General features: G+C 37.9%; 1 protein-coding gene and 1 pseudogene across 1 annotated transcript; one reads left to right on the top strand and one right to left on the bottom strand.

Annotated features, from left to right (window-relative positions):
- Positions 1 to 911: 911 nt before the first annotated feature.
- On the bottom strand, positions 912 to 26,658 carry LOC148122260 (ubiquitin carboxyl-terminal hydrolase CYLD-like). The gene is given in 16 exon segments (XM_087905465.1): positions 912 to 3,501; positions 4,836 to 5,052; positions 5,311 to 5,429; positions 6,200 to 6,308; positions 7,127 to 7,259; positions 9,997 to 10,063; positions 10,929 to 11,020; positions 11,400 to 11,522; positions 12,680 to 12,821; positions 13,618 to 13,783; positions 14,603 to 15,072; positions 16,061 to 16,177; positions 20,075 to 20,173; positions 24,418 to 24,523; positions 24,712 to 25,014; positions 26,149 to 26,658. Coding segments are annotated over 16 exon segments (2,952 nt in total). The 5' UTR covers positions 26,653 to 26,658; the 3' UTR covers positions 912 to 3,316.
- On the top strand, positions 17,860 to 18,411 carry LOC148122261 (small ribosomal subunit protein eS7 pseudogene; annotated as a pseudogene).

Genomic DNA, 26,658 nt, shown 5'->3' with positions numbered 1-26,658 from the left:
GGTCAGCTTTCTTCAACAAAGATTGGTTTTCACTTGACTGTTCATATACACAGACGGGCAGCGCAATCCCTGTCACATCAATATGCCCAAACGCAAGAGTGAGATCTAGGAAAGTGTTTGCCAACCTCTGAATTCAGCAAGAAAGTGTAGAGCTGCAGCATGCTGTTACCAGCATGGTCATGTTGTAAGCTGTGGGTTTTCTAAACAGAAACCTTGACGTACTACAGCAATAAAGCTCAGATCAGTCTAGTGTCTCTTCCTGTATGCAGTGAGTGGCTTAGTCTCCAAGGAAGGAGGATTTCTCATGCATTTTATTTTCTAAAAGAAGCCTGGAGGGCTGGAGATGGCTCAGAGGTTAAGGATGCTGACTGCTCTTCCAGAGGTCTTGAGTTCAATTCCCAGCAACTACATGGTGGCTCACAACCATCTAAATGAGATCTGGTGCCCTCTTCTGGCATGCAGTCAGAACACTGTATTGTGTACATAATAAATAAATAAAAATCTTTTTTAAAAAAAGTTTAAAAAAGAAAAAAGAAGAAGCCTGGAGTAAAAATTCAGTTCCTAAAATGTCATGTGATCATTCCCTGGGCATTACAGAGAAGCAGCCATGTCCTTGGCAGTTCTTAGGCCCAGCATGCACCCTATGTAATGCACAGCTCTGGGTCACATACCTGCAGGTGAAACGGCATCTTGGGAGGAGTAACCTGCGGCTGGAGGCTTAGAGATGATGGTGATGAGCCATATTCATCACATGTCCAGAGTAGGTAGATGCCACGCTATGGTCCAGGGTCAAATGGCAACACCCTAAAACATGCCCTAGACACAGTGTGTACCTGGAAGCCTGACGAAGAACCACCTTCTATGTTCCCCCAACCCAAGACCCTTCCCCTAAAGAAATCAAAGAGAAAGAGTCATAAAAACTGCATTTTAATGATACAGAAATAGTACATAGTACATTTCTTTCCACAGCAGCACTTCATTCATCTCTAAGTTTAACAAAATTAAGGCTACATTGGAGCATACTGACAGAAAGGGACTTTTTTATACAATGTTATTCATGTTTTCATAAAAAAAAGAATATTCTTCAGGCAAAATTTTTTAACAAGATACCAGTAATGGAATACAAAATGTGTTCCTTTGGGTCAACCTGATAATAATAACCACACCCCCCCAGGGAGTATCCGTGGGATTTTTTTAATGAATACTTCGAGTATGAGGGCGACTCTCCAGAATTAGCATTCCACAGTACAAGGCTATTTCATAATATAAAACCAAAGACAGTTGTGTCTCCAGTATAATCCCCTTAGAATAAATAACTAGTGAATATCAACAATATTTAAAAGCACACGAGAACTATGTAGAGGCCAATGGTGCCTGGAAGGATAATCCCTACATCAATAGCCCTTATCCCTCAAATCTGTTAGGAAGAAAATGAGAACTAAAATACGGTGGCCCAAAGCTATCAGCACTGCCAGGGCCACCCACCAGCAAGGGTTTATCCCCAATATCCTCACTATTCACTACTCCTGGCCATCTCTGCTGCTCAGCTTATCACTGCATTTGGATCCAAGAGAAACCCTTTAGGATTTAGAATAAGACAAAGCAAAGACCCTCAACAACTCCAGCCAGTCCACCACCTAATGAGACAACCGACAGAAGCTCACACAGGAGCCTAATTCCTTGCCAGGAAGTCACTTTGACATCATTGGTAAGAGGGCCAAGGTCTAAAGCCACAGAAGTTTGCCTTCATACAAGTCCTGTCCTCTGCTGGGACAGGTGGTTCACGGCCTCCTCAGGCCCCTTTCTGCTCACCAGCTTCTACCATTACATCCTCTTCTCCACCTATCCCAGCTGCATTAGGACACTAAACAACTATCTCCACGATGAAGAATTAGGGGTGGTGCTGGAATCACCAAGCCCAAGGAGGGCAGTCTTGTTTTTAAACAGAGGTCTCATGACCTACCTGCTCTGAGAAGGATAGCCTACTTAAGACATGAAGACCTGCCATCTGGTAGTATGGGGGTGCAGGCAAAATCTTCCCAGAAGTTAAATGTTTACATTATTAAGTAGTAGAGAGAAATCAATTCAGTAATGTTTTTTCCCCTTCAACATGAGAATTTTGTCTATTTCTTTGGCTTCCAGGGCCTCTATTTCTATAGAAATAGGGTGGAAGGAAATATCCAAGTAAGTACCATCAAATACCCTCCAAGACTTATGCACGTTCCAAAGACTGCTAATCCCTCTAGGAATAGAGCACTGAGGTCCACAGACCAAATGTACTTAATATAGAAGTTCATGTGTAAACACAGATAAACACAGAGTCCATGTCCACTTATTCACACTTACATAGAATGACTGCTACAGACAATAGCATTGTTTGATCCACAGTAACACAAAGAGAAGGTGCTTTTTGAAGCCTTCAAACCTAATAGATCTCTTCAGGAAAATGGTAGGAATACCCCTAAGCCAACTTTATTTTCTCTGTACTGTGATCTGTATAAGAATACATTATCTATTACCACTCTAGTCATTTCATAAGTCACCGTGCCTTGCTCCATAAATACTTAAGAGCTCCTATAGGAAACCTGCCTGGTGACAGTTGTTATGACTGCGATGTTCCAATTGTTCTGTACCCTTAATCTTCAAAGTTGACATTAAAAATGGACATTTTATAACAAAGTTATTCATTTATCTCAAAACCAGAACAAATAGAAAATAACACCATGAAAGGAATTTGAGCATGTTCTGCCCACTGCTGCAGGACACAGAACTCAGCAAAATACAGACATGCAGAAAATCAGCACTATATAGGAAAAATTAACAAACTCAGCACACCATCAATAGCTGGAATAAAGGTAGACTCTTAATAAAACCATATTATTTCTTCCTCAAGGCTACAAAAGAAAAATGATTTAATAACCTTGGTCCATAAGAATAAATATTTACTTACATCCTCAATGGACTAAAAGAGATTTTAGACGTCACAATTAAAATTGTATGATTCCAAAAATATGTTATCAATGCAATAAACTCAATAAACTTAAAGAAAACTAAACTTAACTTCATTTAAACTAAACTTCATTTAAATTAAACTTCTTAAAAAACCAACACAAATATACTTCCTAAAGTGCAAAATGCTTATTAAATACTTCAAGAACACAAAAGTAATTTGTTTAAAAACACAAGAATCCTTTGCTGAAGGGCCATCAACACAAAAGACACCCATTGCCGGCAATGGGTGTTGGACTAAACTGCCAGATGAAAGAAACATGGTGGTAAGCTTTGTGCTTGGCCTCTGCCCATTTCAGATGACCTATTATTTGTATAAGCTCATGGTTGGACTCTGGTACATGCATATGTACGCATCACAAAGAAGTCTGCGTGCACAGCCTCGAATCCTTCTGGAATCCAAGGAGTGCAATTCCTCCAGAGACATCTTCAAGTACTCCTCCACTTCAGGGCAGGGTGTCACTTGTGGAATGTTAAAGCCATTTTCACCCCCTAGGGAGAAAGAGAGCTCTCATTAGGGCAGCAAACTTCTAAGTCCTCTTGGCAGCCTGTCCCACCAGAACAATTTTACTATCCTAAAATTTAGTAAAGACTGACTCCCAGAATCAAAAACAAAACAAAACAAACAACAACAAAAAAAACTTTGTTTGACTTTCAGTTTCTAGAATTACAGTCTCCTTTGGCTTCTGAGAGGGTTCAGCAGAGAAAAGTAAAAAACAAAAACAAAACCCAATCTGGTAAAAGGACACGCACTTAGGAAAAGCTGCAGTCCTGATTTGCAGGCTGCTACTCTAGGCCCCTCAGACTTTTCTGTTCCTCCCAGACACTAGCAGCCTGATTCTTTTCCACAAAAAGCCAATTTTGAGTGCTACTGTTTCCCTACGTTTTAAGAACATACTTGCATACCTCTAGCACGGCTGATTTAGATACTGATTATCAGAATGCGCTCTATGGTCGGGTTTGATCTCCCAGGTGCTTTCCCAAATGTCATGCTGCTAATGCTAACTGAGTGAAGCACACACACAGGGGTGGGCTGTACCCTCAGGTATCTGAGAGCATACGGAGAAATGGAGACCTGTTGGTCTACAACTTGGGCCTCTGGTCAAGAAGCTGTCACTCGGAGTCACACCTGAAGACCTGGGGAACTAGGGCTTGGAAGAAGAGCTGTGGAGGAAACGGGGTATGTACAGGTACTGGGACAAGTACCTTACTACCAAGATCCCTGTCACTCAAGTGTGTACTAAGTCATGACTAAGCTCCCTAAAAACATCTCAATGAGTGAAGATTTCTTCCTGAAATAAAATGCATGAGATCAGAAAGACTGAGTTAAATACAAACCATGCAACCTTCACCACCTTTAACGTTAGCTTAGACAATAGGAAAACAGGCATGATTTCCATGACCAAAGTATTCCCACAGAGTTTGGCATTTATGTCCTCAATAAATGGCTACTCTACTGTATATAAAAATGCAAGGAAACAGATGGTAAAATCAGCCCTAAATAAACTTTAGGATTTTTTTTCTTTTGAGGTGGGACAAATTGAAACAGGTTCTCACTATGTAATACAAACTGACCTCTGATTCACAATTCTCTACTTCCCAAGTCTGGGATTATGGCTAGGATTCTTTAACAAATCCATGTAAGGACGAAGATGCCACAACATTATTGCTCCTTAGTTTGAGTATAGAATAAGTAATACCCTTTGAAGATTAAAGTCTGTCACACTGCGGTATCCTTTAGAGAATTTGCTCACAAAATACCCTATTACTACGAACACGTGCTCTCACTAGGAAGCATCTCACTCCAAAAGAAAAGTTTTAAATACCATCTCGATCAGCCATGCTGTCAAAAAAGAGCCATGCAGAATCATCCTTCCCATACTTCACAAATGCAACATAGTGGTTCGTTTCTATGCAAAGAACAGCAAACAATTCCATCTTCTGAGAGGGGATGCAGCCGTGTCTCCAGTCCCAGTCAGGCAAGTCTTTGGGAAGTGTTACTGGGTGATACGTATGATTCTTTCTCTTGGGATGGAGGTGAACCTAAAATGGATCATGAAGAAAATACCACAATTGAGCTAAATGCCATGTTTCAAGGGCAGACTCTAATCGCTTTCACTGACCACCACAGTCAAGTTCTATACACACACAGGCACACACACATACACACACACACACACACTGGCAGAAGAGACATGAACATTTCCTGTGAATGTTTAAAATGCCCTTTGACTCTGAAAGGCTCTCAAACCCTGCCTTCTGGACCATCAGTATCTGACTGGTGCAGGGCGTGTGGATCACCTGAGTGCAGCAGGTCTGACAGAACTGCTTGATCTTCCCAGGTGTGATGTCGGGGTCATCATAGCATTCTCTGCACTCAAACATGGCAAGTCCTCCGCAGATGCGGCACTCCCTCGGAGCTACGCAAAGAGGGAAGGGAGAAGCTTTTAAAAAGACATTCTGTCATTAAAAATAAAAGCTATACTTTGAAAACAAGGATGCTTGAGGGCTGGGGAGAAGAAAGGCCTAGTCCTCTCTAACCCTCTTAAAATTTCATTTTAATTTTTTGTATCTGTAGTATTTTTAAGGACTACACACACACACACACACACACACACACACATACATACACATACACACACACACATATATATATATATATATATATATATATGTATATATATAACCATTTTGTTAACCTATTCTAGAATTGTTCTTCTGGTCATGAAATGTTCAAAGATATAAAGTAAGTATTAAAGACTAATAGCATATATGATCTTAAGTCAGTAAGTAACAATCACTGCTATTGTGAACTTTCTCTAACAATTTTACGTATGAATATTTATATAAGTATGTGCACCCAGGTGCATGTGTACCTCAAGCTTCTCTCGTCTAGCCTCTCGATGCTTTCCCTTCCACCATAACTACCACACACCGTTTTCCCACAGGTCTATTGTTTAGACTTGTCTCTAATTTCTTGTCAGATAGTAAGTAAATTTCCATTTAAATGATTTATTTTTACCTCCTTTTTTTAGAATAAATTCTAGCAGTCAAATTATTGAGTTAGTATGTCTAAGCTCTTCAAATACTGAATTACCTGTCAGAAGTATTATACCCATAACTAATGAAAAGTCCAGGTCAACTATCTCTAAAACAAAACAAAAAAACAAAGAAAGGACTATATACTTACTGTCTTCAAGCAAATCCGTTATATTTAATTCTAGGGAAGGAAAAATTTTTTCAAACAGTTTGAAGTCTCTTCCAAACCGAGGCATCTGAATAATCAAGCATGATGGTTCCTTAAAAGAAAAAAAAAAGACACATAGTTTTAGAAACCAAAGTCCTGAGGAACTGGGCACTTTGCTCATTATAGTGCTTACTTAGCATGTCCCAAGCCTTGAGTCCTAACCCCTGTACTAATGGAGGAAACGTGTAAAAGAAAAAGTTTCCCTATGGAACTGAAATAGTCATAGCTGTGACACCACCCAGTAGTGGTGTCAGCAGTGCTGTTGGCCTGTGAAGCAGAGCCCACTTGTGAATGTACAGTGTGGACGCAGAGCAGCAATAAGCTACAGGTTTTCCGGACATCCCCGGAGACGAACATGACAAAACAGACCACAGCATGCACTGCAGAGATCACACATTCTGACAGTCAGAGACGTTTCTATTGCATTCATCAGCAAACCCATACACAAGAATTTATTGGCATTTTATCTCTTAACAGAGGGAGAAAAAAATAACATTACCTTTGACATGTTTAGTTACTATGCATGGGTAAAATGACAGCTGAACACATAAACATGTATGCACACATATCTTTGTCATTAAGCTACTTGAAACTTAAAAATTAGCTTTTGTTCCCTTTGCAAATCCAAAACATTCCAACTTAAGCTAAGCGGCTGTCTTTAAAAAGAACAAAGTTAGAATACCATTTAAAAAGAAAATGTGTCTTCTTAACTGTTTCTTCAAACTATTCTTGGTTAAAGCACAGTGATAGCTAGGTGTGGTTCAGTGGGGCAGCACTTGGGATAGTGTGTACAAAAGGCCTGAGTTTAATCTCTAGCATTGATAAGAAACAAAATAAAGTAGCAATACAAGTCCAGTAACAATCACTAACCTCTGCAAATTTCAGGTTGCTGTTGATAAAAGACCACTCTAGTAACTGTTGAGTTGTAGGAACTCCAATTTCTTTGGTTTTTTCTACAAAAATTTGATAGACATCGCAGTCCTGAACTTCCTGACCTGCTGATCTGGAAGCACACAGAAGGAAATGCACATAAGCCAGCTATCAAACGCCGTCTGATGGACCTGAGGCCACAACATCAAATGCTCATGTCGAGCTTTGGATCGTCCACACACCAGGTGAAAGACAATGATTTGGATGAGATAATTAAATGTGCTTATGCAGAAGACCTCATAAATTATTTCTTCTGCCTTATTTATAAATTATTTAAAAGTTCTCTTGCCATCACAAGAAAAATATAGAATAATATTCCAATCAAGAAACACTATATGAACAATAATCAGTCCTTCTCCCTCCAAATTTAGAACGTAGCAACTGCTTTTTAAAAAAAAAATTATTTTATGTCCATTGGTGTTTTTCCACAGATGTGTTTTCCACTGAAGTTATAGACAGTTGTGAGCACTGATTTTACTGACTAGAACAGATGCTACAATGTCTCAGCGACAGACTCTTAGACCTTCTAAATCAAATGTCTTTACTTCCTAAAATAAAAGCCCTGGGAGGGAGGGAGAGGGAGGAACGAAGGGAGGGAGGGAGGGGGAGGGAGGAAGAGGGTGGGAGGGAGGGATATTTTCCTAGCAAGTCAAAGCAGGGCAAGGTGTGACTCTCAAGAACCCTAACAAATATCCTCTAGGCTTTTAGCTACCAGCAGCTCTTTAGATGGTCACCCACCAACTTGACAAACACCAGGTAAATGGTCACGATGAAACATGAGGGTCCAACATCTCCCTTCCCTTCCCAGCTTACTAGTAACCATTAAAACTAACTCTACTGAGAAAACTGTTTTTCATCTTTCAGCTTACCGCTTATCTTTTTTAGCCAGCTGTCTGGGTTTAGAATCAGATTATTTAAATGTATGTCTAGATTTAAAGAGTTTTTTAAAAAAAAACTATCAGCAGTTTTTATCACAAAACTTCTGTAATTCAGGGAGCAGCCTATTGTGATCTTCAGCTGCCCCAAGCAAATTATGTCCTGAATTTACAAAACATAAAATCTGGTAACTAGTTAGAGCACCCTTGAGGACTCAAAGCTAACAAAAACAGATTATAATCTAAGAAACTAGCAGTTATTCTAGAATAACATTTCAATTGGTTGTTGATGACTACAAAAAATCATAGAAAAATTCATAGTTAAAAACAGCATAGAAGAAAAAACAAAAATAATGGAGGTAAAAAAATCACACCCAGAAATATCAAGGATGGCCAGGAGAGGCATGGCAGCTAGTGAATGGAGGAAGAGATGCATAGTGCCCTAACACTGTAGCAGAAAACTGGGAGGAACAACAGCCACTCAGAACTCACTTCCAGGGCCAGGCATGGTGGTGCACACCTTTAATCCTAGCAATCAGGAGACAGAGGCAGGTGGATCTCTGTAAGTTCGAGGCCAGCCTGATCTACAAAGCAAGTTTCAGCACGGTCAGGGCTATATAGAGAAACCTGTCTCAAAAAATCAAACCAAACCTAAAACGAAAAACAAAACAACAAAAATCACTCCTAAAATCATATGCACAGGGAAGTTTTTTAACCATAAAGAACAAAGTATGTCAGTCACAAAAAATGGATACAACTGGAAATAAACATACTAAACAAATTAAACCAGTCCCATAAAGAGAAACAATGTATGTTTTCTTTCATTTATGATTCCTAGATTTTCTACAGATAGATAAAAAGCATTAATTTGTATATGACACGAAAGTAGACATGATGTTGTCTAAGGAACAAAGGAACTATGAGGAGGGAGACAGGGAAAGGGACAGAAGCGATGGAGGTACAGGGGAAACATACTCAGTATACAATATGGAGTTTATGAAAATTTTAGAAAATGATAAAAATAATTTAAAAAAACCACCACAGCTAGTGTTTTAGAAGTCTGGAAACCTACAGAATCAAAACCAAGTTGTGAAACTGTACCAAGCCATGCTAGTTGGGTTGTATTTTCCACTAGGGACAATCCAAGGGCACAAGAATACAAATTTGGTAACTTTTAAAAAGTGGATATTGACATTTTACAAACATTAATATAAAAACATTCATGGATTGGTATGGTTTGGACCTGTCTTTGTGGTGCAGACCATAATAGGTGGGTCCTGAGGTCCTATACTCATCACAAAATCCTGTAGCTCTTCGATGAACATGTGAAGCTTGTGACGTCACTGCCCAGCTACAAGGAGCCTGGGTCGCCCTGCCTTGATATTCTTGTTACTCTTGCTTTGGTCTGACCTTTCTTTCTTGCTCTGCCCCCAACTCCTTCCTTTTAGGATGAGAAGCCAACCCTGTGCCACTGTAAGCTGGAAGTATTAAAACTTGCTTATTGGTTTTTCAGGAACTCATGGTTAAAAAGACTATTTTTGAACAGTGTTGAAACATTAAAAATTATGGAAACTTCTGAAGTTACAATGAATGTATTCTGCATTAAAGATGACCAAGAACCTACCGGGACAAAGAGTAGAAAGTAATAGCTTTAAAATCGTATGTTTAAGTCGGGTGTGGTGAAGCATACATTTAATTTCAGCACTCAGGAGACAGAGGCAGGCAGATCTCTGTGAGTTTGAGGTCAGTCTGGTCTACAAAGTGAATTTCAGGACAGACAACAGCCAAGACTGTTACACAAAGAAAGCCAGTCTCAAAAAACTTGGGGCCTAAGAGACAGAGAGTTCAGCCACTAAAAAAACTAAGGCCCACACTGCAATGGCAGTGAAAAAGAAGGTCTACTTCTGAAATGCTTCTAGACAGCTTGAGACCTACCTTATTTTTAACAATGGTTCAACCCTTAAAATATCATGAAACAGGACACTTAGAAATTCTTCAGGGTCTAGGAGAAAACAAAACAAAACAAAACAAAAAACCTAAGTGAATCACAGAGAAAATTTAAAAACCATTCTATTCTTTAGGAGAGACATATTTCTACAATGAAATTAATTTCATTCGTGTAATATTATTTTAAATAAAAGTTTAGTTAGTTCGGGTTCTTCTGGCAAGAAAAAACTTATAGTAAACATTACCTTTTCATTTGTTGTCACGTTGTCATATATTAACAGAATATACTCATTCACACACAGTGAAATCATTTTTATGTCATTTGGGGGTTCAGTAGAATAATACCTGATATATGCCCTATTTTTTCTTCTATTTAAGTACTAGCCATGTGTATAAATGCCACAGCTGATTATAGTGTACTGTTAACAAACTTAAATTCAGGAGTTGAATCTGAGCAAATTCTTCAGTTGTGAGTAGACAAAAGTACTGGCCAGCTGCTCCAGAGCCCCTTTCAACAGGGAGCACAGTGAGAAACTGAGCGCTGGGGACACTCCCTATCACAGGAAGAGAAGCAGCTCCAAACAGCACTGCTGGGGACAAGGATAGCTCTTTACTTGGTCATCTTCTGGAGAGCCAGTTGGCTGGCCTATTAAAGACTTCTTTCACATCACATCACTTTAGAAGAATCACAAAATCAGGAGAAATATGCATGTCACATAGAAAAGAAACTTTTTTCATATTTTTGCAGTGCTGGGAATCAAACTTAAGGCCTCTTACATACTCTACCAATGAGTATACTCCAAGCCCTCTCAAATAATTCTAACTTAAATTTAATCCTCTAAACTAAAATAGGTATATTTCAGGAAATAATTATCTTTCAAGTTATTTTCAGTGCATATATTATAAATTAAATGGGTCACCTTTCTCTTCAGATGTAAATCCTGATCCAGTGTCAACTTTTTCAAGTATTTTCCTCAGTTTCATAGTTTTTGTGGCACATACATATCCATATCTGTTGATAAAAGTGAATTAACTGACACTGGCACAGTGAGTTATATGACACATCTTAATAACCAAATACTTTTCATATAATTCTAACATGTTAAAAAACAATAGACAAGGCATTTATTTTTAAGAAACAACTGTAGGCTTCTTACAGAAGTTTGAAAAGTGAAAGTCTGAGAATTGGAGTTGTTCCCAGATACTATTAAACACCTTAAAAATAACTACCATGTACTAATACAATTCTGAACTTTTTATGAAGCCTGGGTGAAGCGATTTTTAAATGGCATTTGCTTATTATATTAAAACACTTAGTTTATAAAATAGGATATACAATAAAACAGTAAACAGAACACCAACTAAAGACAAAACACATGTCTTCTACTTACATTCTCAGAGGATTGACTATTTCTGTCCTTAGTATCTCTTGGGTCTCATTATAATACTCTACATCATTCTTTTCTTTGGGTCGAAGTAACACAGTATCCAGGACAGTACTAAAAGCAAATAAGCTGCAAAAGAAAAGAATATTTTCCTCATGTTATAAAAGCAATAATATTTGAAAAAGATTCTTAAAGGAGTAGGAAGAGGCAAAGGGATAAAGTGTAGGGAACCACTGGTATAAGAACTCATGAACAGACAGCACAGACCCTGTGCTCAGCACCCAGAGACCCTGCAGATCCGGACCAGAAACACCAAGACTGCACCATACACGTGAAGGTTGAAAACGTGCCAGAGAACATTAGGAAAGAAGCTTGTTTACATAAACCAAGAGGGGCCTGGAAATCGGTCACACACACACACACACACACACACACACACACACACACACACACACAGACAACATAGGGAGAAAGGCAGACACTGGTCAAGACCAGATCAGACTAGTCAGGACACATTCATCTCATTATCATAAGATAGGCATTTCCTTAAAATAACTTGTGAGTGATTAGCAATAAAAATTTGCTGGTATCAAAGAAAATAAATTTAGTTAAAATTAATTTTTATCAGTAAATCTAAGGAATATTATAGTAATGCTTGCTTGTTTGTTTAATCAAAAGTATTCCACCAACGAAAAGACCCACCTTTATTCTGCTGTCTACTTTTAAAATTCTAACATCCATACTAACTTCCTAACTCTTGTGGCACAGCCTACAGAGTGGCAGATCCAGTTAATTTAACTGGCAATGCACAACCCTTACTGGTACAGATTTAATCTTTATAGCCTAATGATCCTTGCTGTTCAACTTGATCCACTTTAGGGAAAACTACACAAAGGAGGGCAACAGTGATCCCATGGAAAGTAATTTTTAATATTAAGAATTTTTATGATCATCTCGATATTCCAGAACACACGCAGCACGCAATGCCAATAGCTTGCTGCAGGTTACTTGGCACACTTGCAATCATCTACATTGGAGGCAGATGTCCTCAGAGTATCTGTTCACTCATTATTCATTGCAGTATTTTTAGATTAGTGCTTTGGATCTAGGAATAGGATATGAAATTCTTTAGTCACTAAGGACCAAATCTCATGATCTTTCCTAACTCTGTCAGTTTCTCTACTTAAAGGCATCTGGCACCTTCTTTCACACACACACATACATACCTGTCTCCCTTCTACCCCACACAGCACTACATACACTTACTGCAGAAAATAGGAACTTACGAGAATAAAGTTGAGTCTAAGTAACAAGAATTGTAATAGCCCTGGATGCCTTTCTTCTTTCCAGTCATTATTTTTAATCCTTTTTTTCCCATCTTTGGTGGAGTATTTTCTTCCACTACTTTACTTAAGTAGCCTGCAAATGCTGAAAAGATAAAAAATAAAAATAATTCTTTTAAATCACGACAGTATATATTCATATGCATGTATATATATTATTTAAAGTATATTTTGACATCCTCTGCATTTTTTACTTCAGTTAACTGATATTTATCTGGACTTATAAAAATGCGATATTCACTTTCAACATCATTCCTGTCATATAGAGTTTAGAAAATTAAGTCAATTAAGCATCTGTCAAAGAATATTTTGTTACTAGTCCACAATGTTTCATTTTCAAGGATAAAAAGAAAACAAGTTTCCAAAATACTCTTCAACATTAAGAAAAATGTTTTTCATAAAGATGGTTTCCCTATTTCCCTCCTGCTTGACTCTCACTATGGTTAAGGGAAAGGCCAGCATCAGCAAGCTAGTGACAATGAGAAGAATTGTCCTCCATCTGTCAAGCCAACTGCATCCCCAGACTGTATCAGATTTCTTCATGAGGACATCCTGAATGAGGGACTTAAATAGACGCGGAGGGGAAGTTTTTGCTAAAGGGACCACATTTTCATTTCTACCATCCATACTGCCAAAAATTTAATGTCTATAATCAGTGAAAGAAAAGAAAAAACACTGCCTTTCACTCTTTAGATCCTAAACACTTTTCCCAACTCTTCTTTCAACATATCTCCTCTTAGAACAACTCTCTTATGCACCAAGTAAGAATCTTTACCAACTTCGAAAGTAAACGAATCATTTAACACTGTCACCTCAGGTACTGAACAGTAGCCAGAAACAGTCATTCCAGATGGGTAAATAAATGAAAAGTATCCAATTACCTAAAGAATTACATCTTTCAATTTGATTAGAGACAGGCTGCAAGGACGTAAACCTAGAGTCAGGCCTGCAGCTCTTCAGCTTCACGAACAGGGCCTTCTTCCGGGCGCAGGTGAAGTAGCGCCTGCCCTTGAACGTGCCATCTGTGCAGCCTGAACATTTCTCTTCCTGAAAAAGAAAGGTTTTGGTATGTGTTACACCGGGAAGAGCTATGGAGTTTTCACCTTTTCTGAATTTCTTTTTCAAATCTTTTCTGAACAGAACAGCACCAAGGAAAAGGGACTGACTAACTGGTGCTTTGGCCCTCAGCTGGTGGTTTAAGAAACTAATTCTTTAGCCCTCTGAGAAGTATTTGATGCATTTCTTTTCAAAATACATGCTTAGAACTTCCCTGGTTTACTGAGTTTCCCTGAGCCATTTCAAAAGTATTAAAATCAAGGGGCAGGAGTAAATAAATTAACTAGTTCCTCACCAGCAAGAAGACAAGTGAAAAAAAAATTAAAAACTATATTTAGGTAATAGCTAAATTTATTCAAGTTCTCCCTCCTGGTTGTGAAATATCACACAATATGCTTTTTTAAGACCCAAAAATAAAACCTTCCCCTCTCCCAAAGACTCCAAACATGATGATTAATTTTAAAGTCAGTCACATCCCTGAACTGACTACAATGGGAGGAGGATAAGGAATAAGAAGGAAAGCTGGTCACTGGACTGCTTTTTTTTTGCTGCATTCTGTTTGTATGTGGAGACCACATGTTCTAACCTAAAAATCAATCTATTCCTTGATCACAAACAAACATGAGGAATGAGTGGGCGAGAGCCTGAGGAATGGCAAAGGGTAAAGGTAAGCAATACTATAATATTTCCTCTACTACTGACTTCTTTTTTCTGAGAAAAAATAACTTCCAAGAAATTATCTAATAGAGGAAAACCTAGTTTTAAAACCTCATGAAGAAAAGTTGTAGATTTCAAGCCAAAATAAATTACCAGTTCCAGTCCAGCTAGCACGTCACTGAACCCAGGCGGCTGGCCAATCCAACGGATAACCCCATAGATTGGGGAATTCTTTTTCACTTCAGCCAGTGAGCCCACCTCTAGGCCGCATGCATTACCAGAAGAGATGGGCAAGGGCGGGCTCTCCTGGACAGATGTACTGTTCCGCTCGCCCATCACAGACTGCACTGACAACGAGAGAGGGCTGTGAGCAATGCTGCCATTAGTATTGGGCATCTTGGTCAGGCTGGACGGTAGAGAGTGAAATGTGTTCTCGCTGGATAAGGAATTCATGGACGGTAGAGAGTGAAATCTGTTCTCGCTGGATAAGGAATTCATGGACGGTAGAGAGTGAAATCTGTTCTCGCTAGATGAGGAATTCATGGAAGGAGGTTTTGGTGGAGGTGATGAATGTTCAAAGTCTGGAGACAGCTCTGGAAGTGACTTTGCAGGGTCTTCTGCAACTATGAAAAATTGTCCTTAATTAGAAAAGGCTGTTCAAGAACATTAAATATAACGGCATCTCTAAAAACAATACAAAATTCTAGTCTAACTGATCACATGATCCCTTTGCAAGTCTGCTTGAAAGCACTGTAAAACTTCTATCTTAACACTCTGGGGGCTGGAGAGATGGCTCAGAGGTTAAGAGCATTGCCTGCTCTTCCAAAGGTCCTGAGTTCAATTCCCAGCAACCACATGGTGGCTAACAACCATCTGTAATGGGGTCTGGTGCCCTCTTCTGGCCTGCAGGCTTGCACACAGACAGAATACTGAATACATAATAAATAAATCTTTAAAATAAAAAAAATACATTTAAAGCACTCTGACTACAACTTCTAACAGGCAAGGAGCTATATCTGTTTTATTCTTTGTCATTGTAGCCTGAGAATGTCTCAATAACTATTTGCTGAACAGATGAAGGAAATAAATACATGAAAGGAGAATGATATCTAAGAAACAAGGAAAGGTAGGATGCTTTAAAGAAAGAAAGATAGGCAAGTCTTTAAATGAGTCACTTCATTTCTAGAAACAATTGATCCTAAGTAAATGTATTAAGACATAAGGACAGACTGCTGGGCATAGTGGTGTACACTTTTAATCTCAACACTCAGGAACCAGAGGCAGGTGAGTCTCTGTGAGTTCGAGGCCAGTCTGGTCAACAGAACAAGTTCTAGGACAGCCAGGACTATTATACAGAGAAACCCTGTCTCAGGTTAAAAAAAAAAAAAGCAAAGCAAAACAAAACCCAGACTACTAACATTTCAAATGTATCCTCAACCCTAATAACAGTGTAGTTCAAACTATGTTTAATATTTTAGTTCAGCAATATTGTCATATTAGCAATGATCTATTCACTGTTTCCAAAATTAACAAATATTGATGAAAAAGTCATTTCCCCTTACATATTAAACAGAGGGTATCATTATAAAGAGAACTAAAATTATAGATTACCTTCATCAATGTACCATTGATTTTTGGATTTGGATTGTTGTTGTGAGTCAACAGATGATCCATTTAAGGTGTAAAATAATTCAGATCTGCTTCTACTTCCAGGGTCTGAGGTAGATCCTATGGAACAAGAAAAGTTCCTTTTTTGAAAAAGCCAATATGTTACAAAAAGAAATTTTATAAATAAATTAACATGTGTATGGTATAACAACTGCTCACACAACTAATATACACATACATAGTATTGTATTGTCTTCGGCTTTAAAAGTTTGGTAATTAGTCAACACAGAAGAGAGTAGGAGTTATAAAATTAATATAAAAATTAGCCATTGATATTAAAGCTCTAAGAAACCATTCTGGTAGTCAGTGATGACACAAGCCTTTAATCCCAGCACTTAGTAGAGGCAGGCATATCTGAGTTTGAGGCCATCCTGGTCTATTGAGCAAGTTCAGGACTACAGACTAGATTATCTAAAGAAACCTGGACTCAAAAAAAATCATTCCATATAGTCTATTTTTCAATGTCACCTCTACTTTAATTTGATGAAATTATTGGCTCACAAATTTAACCTCTATCATCCATACCATATAACAGTGGTTTTCCACCTTCCTAATTCTGCCACCCTTTAACACAATACCTTATGCTGTAGAAAACCCCAACCAGAAAATTATTTTCATTGTTACTTCATAACTTCAATTTTGCCACTGTTATGAATTGTAATATAAATATCTTTGTTTTCCAATGATCTTAAACGACCCCAATAAAAGGGTCATTCAAACCCCAAAGAGGTCACGACCCACAGGATGAAACCCCATTGCAGTCAACAAAAGAACATCCAGCAGTGTTATAGAGCCTAGACATACACAAAGTTCTTTCACCAAGGTTTGTGAAGTGCATTCTACGATGGTCACATGATGTGGGATTCCCCTCTGCATGCTGTGAATACCATGAGTTAATAAAGAAATTGGCTTGGCCTGATAAGAGTAGAAGAGAACTAGGTGGGGAAAACTAAACTGAATGCTGGGAGAAAGAAGGACAGAGTCAGAGAGAAGCCATGTAGCCTCACTGGAGACACCGGAGCTTTACCGGGTAAGCCACAGCCTCGTGGCAATACATAGATTAATGGAGATGGGTTAATTTAAGTTGAGTTAGCCAGAAATATGCTTAAGCTATTGGCCAAACAGTATTGCAAATAATATGGTTTCTGTGTGATTATTTTGGGGCTGAGCAGCTGGGAACAAACAAGAGGTCTCATACAATAGTCACAAAAAAAAAACAAACTGCCGAATGATGCACTTCTCAGAACTCATCCCATTAATAAGTGACTCATGATTATAATTTCCCTTCATAAACTTCAAATGTGACAATACAAATTGATGAACAAATTAAGTTAAAAAACATTCAGGTTTAGGGTGGGTATGTGGCTCAGTAGTAGAGTTCTATATTAGTTTGTGTAAGATGCTAGATTTGATGCAAGCATCAAAAAAAATAAAAAAATAATAAAAAATAAAAAAGTAATTTCAGTGTCTGGAACAATACCTGAGTAATAAAGTACTTGCCTAGCTTATAAGGTTTTGCTGACTTTGATCCCCAACATTACAAAAGAAATAATTTAACTTTTTTTAGACTTACAATATAAACATCTTAGAATTTTATTAACACAATTTCTTGTTCTTTGCAGTTTACCCTGTGCCCTCGGTAGGGATGTGGTGGAATATTTGGCCTGTGCCTGTCAATGGTCTGACAATGCAACCCACAACCCACATGAACAGTGGTACTTTCCTCCTTTCAGGAGAAGGCCATGATCAGCTCAAGCACCAAGACTATGAAGCCCAATGACAAGAAGACATATGACTTCGAGTCTAGCATCTCTCAAGCACTGCTCGAGCTGGAGATGAACTCAGATCTCAAGGCACAGCTTGGAAACTCAGTATCACCCACCACAGCCAAGGAAACTGAAGCTGGTGATGGTCAGAAAGCAATCCTTATTTTAGCACCAGTTTCTCAGCAGAAATCTTTCCAGAAAATCTAAGTCTGGCTGGTTCATGAATTAGAGAAAAAGTTTAGTGGCAAGCATGCAGTCTTCACTGCTCGAGGAAGATTCTGCCCAAACCAACTCAGAAAAACTGTACAAAAAAATAAGCAAAAAAGCACCCAAAAGCGGCACCCTGACATCTGTACATGACGCCATCCTTGGGGACTTGTTCTTCCCAAGTGAAACTGTGGATACTCCGTGTGAATGGATGGCAGTCAGCTCCAAAAGGTTCATTTGGACAGAGCTCAGCAGAACAAGCAGAACACAGGTCGAAACTTTTTCTGGTATGCATTAGAAGCCCACGGGCAAGGATGTTAATCTGGAATTCCCAGAGTTTCAGTCATAAAGAAAATAAATGAATTAAGTGTCATTCATAGTCAAAAAATAGTAATAAAAGTTCTAATTTTTCCATGTCTGAAAAAACAAAACACCATAATTTCTCACAAATTATATTTATTGCAGAACAAATTATACTAGAGGCTAATTATGTGGGTCTTGATAACTAGATGTAATACAAGTTGAAGTTCAAAACGCTAAGTAAAACTTATTTCTCTTCCAGAAACTTCCCCATGACACCAGTAGAGAACATGTAATTCTCATTCTGTTAGCTTCCACATACCTCATAGGTTTATAGCTGCAGTCCTTAACCTGTAGGTAGCGACCCCTTTGGGGGTCACATGTCAGACATCCTGCATATCAGATATTTACATTACAATCATAACAGTAGCAAAATACAGTTATGAAGTAGCAACAATGTTTGGGGAATCACCACAACATGAGGAACTGTATTAAAGGGTCACAACATTAGGAAAGTTGAGAACCATTGGTTTATAGGGTGACTGATAAATAAGGAGAAATTATACCTGCATCACAAACAGTTACAGACACTTCCCTGCCTCTGTATTAACTACAAGGACACTTCATGGTGATCAGTAGGAATTCGACAGCACATGGTGAAGCCAATTGTTTTTTAATGTAAAGCAAAAAGCTCTGTACCCCACAACTTAACTCATACTTTATGTGGGACACCTGTAGCCAGCTACTCAGAAAGCTGATCACCAGAGTCCAGAAGTTTAAAGTCAGCACAGGAAACTTAGCAAGGCGCTCAACCACAAACAAGAAATCTATAGCTTTTTTATATCTGAGAGTAGTGATCTTATGGTATCTTTTCTGTGTGTGTGACATGTGGGTTTGTCTGCAGGGGTGTGTGTGTGTGTGTGTGTGTGTGTGTGTGTGTGTGTGTGTGTGTGTATGTGTGTGTGTTAGTCCTCAAGATCCATCTTGTTGATTTTTGCTTTGTTTTGAAGAGGTTCTCCATTAGCCTGAAATTTGGCAATTAAGATAGGCATGCTGACCAGCTAGTAATAGCTAGCAAGTCTCAGTACTTTCCATGTTTCCATGTCCCTAGTATCAGATCCAAAGAAAACTCTATTTCCTCCAACCCCAAAGGACTATAGGAGGATTGCTGGTGGGTAGACAAAAAGCATTCCTTAGGAACCTGTGAAGTCAATTCCTCTCTACCAAAAGGAGTCATTTCCCTAACCACTGGCAGAAGAGACATGATTATCTGTAGCATCTATTAGCATTAGCAAAGTACATTCTCCCTCCCCCTCCCTCCCTCCCTCCCTCCCTCTCTCTAGGGTTTTTCCGTTGTAACTTGCTCTGTCAACCAGACTGGCCTCGAACACAGAGATCCACCTACCTTTGCCTCCTTAGTGCTGGGACTGAAGGCGTGTAACACCGCAGGCTGTTCTGTCTCTCTGTTATCCAAATAAAAATCTCCCTCCACAACTCCTAGGCTGGCCATTTCGGTGGTTTCTCTACTACATCCTCACTTAAAATCATGTACATAAAATTTTAGTTTACATAAAGTGTAGGAACAAATTATATGTATGTATGAATGTATATATAGCTTATATAGCTTATTTAACATCTTGGAGAATCAGATTATCATGTAGACTACCAAGAATGTCCTCCATACCTGTAACCTTTGGTTTATTATGACTAGACGAGACTTTGTCACCAACACCTCTTGATATAAAGGCAAGTTTGGGAGGCCTCCTTTCCGGTGTCATGCTCTCTGAAACAGTAAACATACTTTTTAAATATATATGGAAGAAAAATAGTTTAGCATAAAAAAGAAATCTTTTCTAACAAAAAAAGCACAATCATTATAGTCTTACAGATTCTCTTTAAAGACTCCACAACTGAAAAGTAATTACTCAGGTGAAAAAAACATCAACACTGTACTTAAAAATGTAATTTCTGTAAGAAAATATAATCATCAGTTATCAAAATGCTTTAATTTTTGAAAAGTTATTCGGATGCAGTCAATTTTATATGAAGTTTTAAAAAGCTTTAAAGAAAACTTTATTCATAATTTTTGTTACATTTTCCAGATCAGCATGCCCAGCACAACCTTACACATTACAGTGTTTTACACTCAAGTTTTACACTCAAGCGTTTATGGAGGGTGCCAAGATAAACATGGACAATTTATTTACTGTAAAAACTGGAGCCTTTACATGCCCACGTGCTTGGATAACCTCTAAACAATGTGATGCACTAAGCTGACTTCATAAAACTTTCTCAGCCACCCAAGTAAGTATGCTGGATCAGTGTATTTCACACAACACAGCTTGATAAAAACCTGGGTAGGAGACAAATCAGAGTTAGGAATGCACTCAATACTAAGTATGTGTCCACCTTTAAACACATCATGCACCAAGAATAACACAGATAAGTATACAAACAAATGCAAACAGGAAAAGCAGAGAATTACACACCAATCAATGATGCAGAAAGCCAGAGATGCAGAACTAAATTTTTTGAAGAAAGCATTCCAAGTTTCACTTCAAAGCATAGGTAACAAAAAATTCTGGCAAACTTTTAAATTCAAAGATTTTCCTAAAGAGGAAAGGGTCCCACTAAATGACTTCCTTTTCAAATTTCTGTGAATGTGCACATACAGTGTAGTCTGAGTTGTTGTTGATAGTTGCATTATACTCTTAACTTTCACAACGACAGACACAGCTCAATGTATTACTTTTAATGCATTACTCAAAGAAACGCATACTTTAGGAGTGTCACAAATTGGCATACTTCATCACAACTTTACAAACCTGGATGTGCTGTCACAGCAGCATTAAGGCTTTGGACCATCAGGAACAGCAGTGCACAGACGGACACTTTTACAGTAGGGTGAAGCAAAGGTTTCCAGATACCAACAGTGAGAAATATTTCACTGGGGAGAATTCTTCCCAGATCTCACCAACTGTTCAGCTGCTCCAAAAACAATCTTTTCTACGTGCTAGAAATGTTAATTCTGTCCCACAAATGGATGTAATTGGGCAAGAAAAAATAAACAAACTAAGGAACTAAAGGAGACACTGTCACGTTTTTTCCCCTCAAGAAAAGAATGTTAATGATACAAAATATCGATGAAGGCTTATTCAAATATACCAAATTAATTTTCATTTAAATAATTTTACTTTTTCAAAGTCTATTGCAAGCTTTATTTTGTTGGCAAATACATGTAATTTGTGTGTATAAAAGCAGTATCATTCCTAATTATCTACTATTTAAGGTTTATGAATATCAATAACTATGAAAGAGAAAAAGCATTCTCTTCCTTTCTTACCACTGCTCTAACCCAGCAATAATATCAACGACAAGCAGGAATCTTGAAGATCTTGACAAGGGACTCCCAAGTCATAAAACTCAAGTTTTGTTTTGTTTTGTTTTTTGTTATTTTAATTCTATACCACTGTTGAAATAGAAGATAATTAAAATATTTTTAAGGTGGGTACTGCTAAAAAATATCCTTGTAAGGTTACAGCCCAATTCCAAGAGTTTCACTTTTCTTCTTTCTATTTATTATGTGCTACTGCAGAATCTAAGACAATTTACAGTTCAAACAAATTTAGAGTTGGAATATAAACATATATTAGTCATATGCATACATATATAAAGAAAGAAAGCTGTAAATTTGGGGGAGGGAACACATCAATCTTTAATTTACAGAAGACTGAAAACACGCCACCAACTTTGCATCTCTGAGCTCCACAGCTCAGGAATCTTCTTCCTTCTTTTTTTTTTAATATTTTATTTATTTATTATGTATACAGTATTCTGTCTGTGTGTCTGCCTGCAGGCCAGAAAAGGGCATCAGATCTCATTTCAGATGGTTGTGAGCCACCATATGGTTGTTGGGAATTGAACACAGGACCTTTGGACGAGTAGGCAGTGCTCTGAACCTTGAACCATCTCTCCAGCCTCTCTTCTTCCTTCTTGAATGGTTTTACTAACAATGATTTTCCCAATCCCACAACATACTTCATTCAACTATAATATGTAAAACACAAAACAATGCAATTAAGATAGCTAAAAATTGATAATTATATTCACACAAAAATGTCGCAGGTTTTAAGCTTTCAAAAGCACCACTGGACAGTTCCCTGAAAAAAAAATCCTTAAAAAAATGCTCAAACATACTTGTTTGCTAATTAAAGTGGAATTTGTGGGATATTGTGAAATCAATGAGATATGACTATAGAGAAGCAGTATTACCCTGAATTGGCTCCTGTGAAAAAATTCATAATTAAAAAAAAAAGTATTACAAAGGCTTCTTCCCAGCCATTCAGCAAGTTAGCATTATAAAATCAGCATAACTCTCCAACTTTTAGAACAGGCCCTCTTAATTCAGCTCCAAATAATTTCTTGTGTGTGCTGCTCAAATGTCTCCTGCAGAGGTCTGTGGGAGCACACGAATGTGACAGGGCAGCACCCCATCTTCTTTACCCCTTGTTTGACCATTCTCCAGCCTCATCACCATCTTACTGACTACAGATTCTGTCCATTTACTATCTACATAATTCTGTTCATTTACCATCTATCTCAACTTATTAAATGAAAGTTCTACATAGGTATTACTTTATTTTAAAATTTTTTTAGTTAATTTATCACTTTGTGTGTGTGTGTGTGTGTGCACCCATGGGCCATAGCATGCATGTAGAGATCAGATGACAATCTGCAGGAGTCATTCTCTGCTACTACCATGTGAGTTCCTGGAATCAGTCTTGAGGGTAAGTGCCCTTACCCACTGAGCCATCTTGCTAGCCCTAATCATCACTTTTGTTCAGTGCTGAGACTGGAACTTACAGCTTCACTCAAGTATTCTAACCATGGAGCTACAGTCTCAACCCCAAGAATGCCTATGTGCTTTGCCTCCTAAATATCCACATCCAAAGAAGTCTATGTGAGGGCTTTCTACTATCAGAATGAATGGTGCTTTTACACTGCTGTATTTTAAACAATAAGCGCTCATTGTAACATTAAAAAAACATTTTAATTCACAAACATCCCAAACTGTGCTGTCTATAAAACATGGATGAAAAAGTAAACACAACTAAATAAAATAAGGACACATATGTTTTCCCTGAATATAAATCATTTGTTTCCAAAAAGTAAGAAAAAGAATTAGGAGTGGGAGACCCAAGGGGAGTTGGGGGTATTATAATCAAAATATATTATATGCATGCATAAAAATTCTCAATAACAAATATATCTTAAGAGAAATCAAAAGTAAAGTATGTCAGACTTTTTCAGAGCAGAACTGAAGTAAAGCTGTCATATGAACCTCATGCCTCTTGCTACAAAACTAAAAGCTGCGTGGGAAGCATGTTCAAACTGTAGAACAATTAATTTATGACTTGATACCAACAGGTAGACAGGAAGGGCAGAATGCAAGTTAGGAGCCTTCAGTTTCCGTTTCTATGAAATAAGAAATTCAGGGACTAAAATAAGCTCTCTGAACAGAAACAGAGGGGAGGTAACCAGGGCCGGGGGGTGGGGAGAACAAGAGGAGAGAAGGGAGGGAAAACTCAGATCAGGATGTAAAATAAATGAAAAAATAATTAAAAGCAACAAAAAGGAACTTCAGCCATCATTTAATAAGAATCCTGAATCCTCTGTGGAGTTTAGATGAGATAACCAATTTTTTTAAAAGCTTCTAGCTTCATCTCTTACTCCAAGAGACAACATTTTTTATATTTTTGAACCCTCCAATTGCAAGACAGGATTTCTTTCTTTATTAGAATGTCTTGGAGAAGACAATGTAAGAGATAATGTATAAACTTCACTATACTTACATACTTTTTAGAAATAACCTTTATTGCCTTGGTTCGGGAGAAAAGAAAGAATAGTCTATTAATGACAATTCTACAATATAAAGCCAACTTCAAAAGATCCATCTTTAGTATAAATTTGCATTCTCATAACAAAATACATGAGAAACTATCTTCTGAGTACATAAAGGAGACATACCTGGAATGATATCATTGATGTGCAGAAGAATTGTTCTTTCAACATTTGCAAAACTACAAAGTTGTACTTCATCAAACCTTCCATCCCAGTTGCCAATAGGGTTATCCTTGAAATGCCAAAAAGTAAACCTTTATACCTTTGTCAATAAAATATAAATATGAACACTAACATTTCATACAAAAGTATTACCTAAAATATCTTTCATAGAGAAATGTTAACTATTTTTCCCAAAAGAAAGGCTGTATTAGAAATTAATATATATATTCACAATAATAAAACTCAAAAAATCCTTACCATGTCCACACCAACAAAATATCCTAGACTCTCTATTCCTGGCAAAACATCGCAGAATATTACTGTTCCAGATTCCACACTTGCTCCAACCTCTACAGAAACTCTTGACTTTATTTCTAAAGGGGGAGGTTCAGTCTGCAATTTATCCCCCGGAGCTGCAGAATCACTTTCCAATTCATTGTCATCATCTTCTATGGGCTCCAGCTTGTCCGATGCCACAAACACGTCACAGTCTTCATCACACTGAAAAAGCTGTTTCCCTTGATATACCCCATCAGTGAAACCTTGGCCACGATCTTCCGCCTAGTTTTCAACATTTTTTTTTAAAAAGAGATATAAAAAGATTATCCATTAAAGGAACTTCAGGAAATTACTTTGAAAAAACTCTAAATTACATCCATAATAAGAAATATGACAAGCAGCTGCTGTTGGGTTCAGGGTGTTTAAAGAATAAAGAAGGTGTTTCTGATGATGAAACTAACTCAATATTTCAGATCATAATTCTTTTGAGAAAGAGTGAGGATTAAATTTACAACATAGTTCTACCATGACTTGTGTTATGAACAGACATTCAACTTTAACCAAACCGCAGCATCAGCTCCATCCATTTACTGAGAACAAACTGTAACCATCTACAGCCATCCACCGTACAACTACTATAAGTCATGTGTGCTCTAAGCACTTCACAGATGAGAAACAAACAGATTAGGAGAACTTGATGTAGGTTAATTAAGTACCCTGGCAACCCTGCTAGTACATACCATAACTGGCAGTCGAAGCCTAATTATTTCACTGCTTGAAAAGCCAAATCAAGAAGCAAGCAAAGTACGACCTCTCTCTACTCGTGAGAGTGTCCAAATGTGAACCAACAATCAGTTCGGAATATAGAATTCTTAGATATGTTGCCAAGGCAAATAAGTTCCAAGGCAGGTTATACATTCCAGGGATAAGCATGAGCAAACTGAAATTGTTGAAACACACTTCAAAATCTTACCTCTAAACTCTTATACTTAGTAGCATACACTAAGAACTGGGAATCCTGTAGGTACTATCACAAGATAGTTCACAATTTTTAAGTGTTTATAATTACAATTGGTAGTGTTAATTTTTAATATAGGTAACTTAAAAACTTCTAAGGTATGAAGTCCAGAATAATGACTTGTAAATTTCTACTGTAAGAGATAATTTTTTAAATTTTTCAAGAATTGTCTTTATATCCTCTCAATTTATCATTAAATAAATTTTGAGGCTGAACTATATAGCTCAGTGGCAGAGGGCCCTGAGGTCCATCCTGAGAATTGTACTAAAAACAAACAGAAAACATAAATCTTATAAAGGGGAAAATATGTGCTCGTGGTCTCTCGCTCACGTGCGCTCGCTTTCTCATGTGCTCTCCCTCTCTCCCTCCCTCTCTCTCAAATGTCCTATCAAACTTACCAGCAATTCTACTCCAAAGAAAATCCCCAAAACTGTCCTCTCCGCTAATAAAGGTCCTCTGAAGCGTACAACTCCTGGAAATTTCTCTTCCCCAGATCACAGCTGTACTTTCACAGGGCTGCCCACGTCTACCTGGAGGCCTTGACTTAGTCGAATTCTGTTTCTAAATAGGCTGAGCCTCTCTTCACAGTTGGTAATTGCCAACAGTAACTCTGTAAATTTCTCGTTGATTTCTACAACATCCTTTTCATCAACAAAGAGAACTGCATGTGGTTGCTCTAAGATTTGTAATCCAATCTGACTTTTCTCGCCTTTTGCAGAAGGAACTCTTGAATGCCCCACAGAACGGTCTTGGATATACTGTCCTACACTTCCTTTGGGTACTTTTAGGAGTTTCTGTGTCTGTTTGTCTGTTACACTGCATTCTTGAAGAAGCAGATAAAAAATCCGTTCTTCCCAGTAAGGTGAAGTAACCTTCTCTTGGCTCCATAGGCCTGAACTCATTGTGAC

The sequence above is a fragment of the Myodes glareolus genome, chromosome 4, assembly GCF_982192425.1.
Source record: "Myodes glareolus chromosome 4, mMyoGla1.1, whole genome shotgun sequence".
Classification (NCBI taxonomy): domain Eukaryota; kingdom Metazoa; phylum Chordata; class Mammalia; order Rodentia; family Cricetidae; genus Myodes; species Myodes glareolus.
This window is presented reverse-complemented; position numbering and strand designations above follow the sequence as displayed.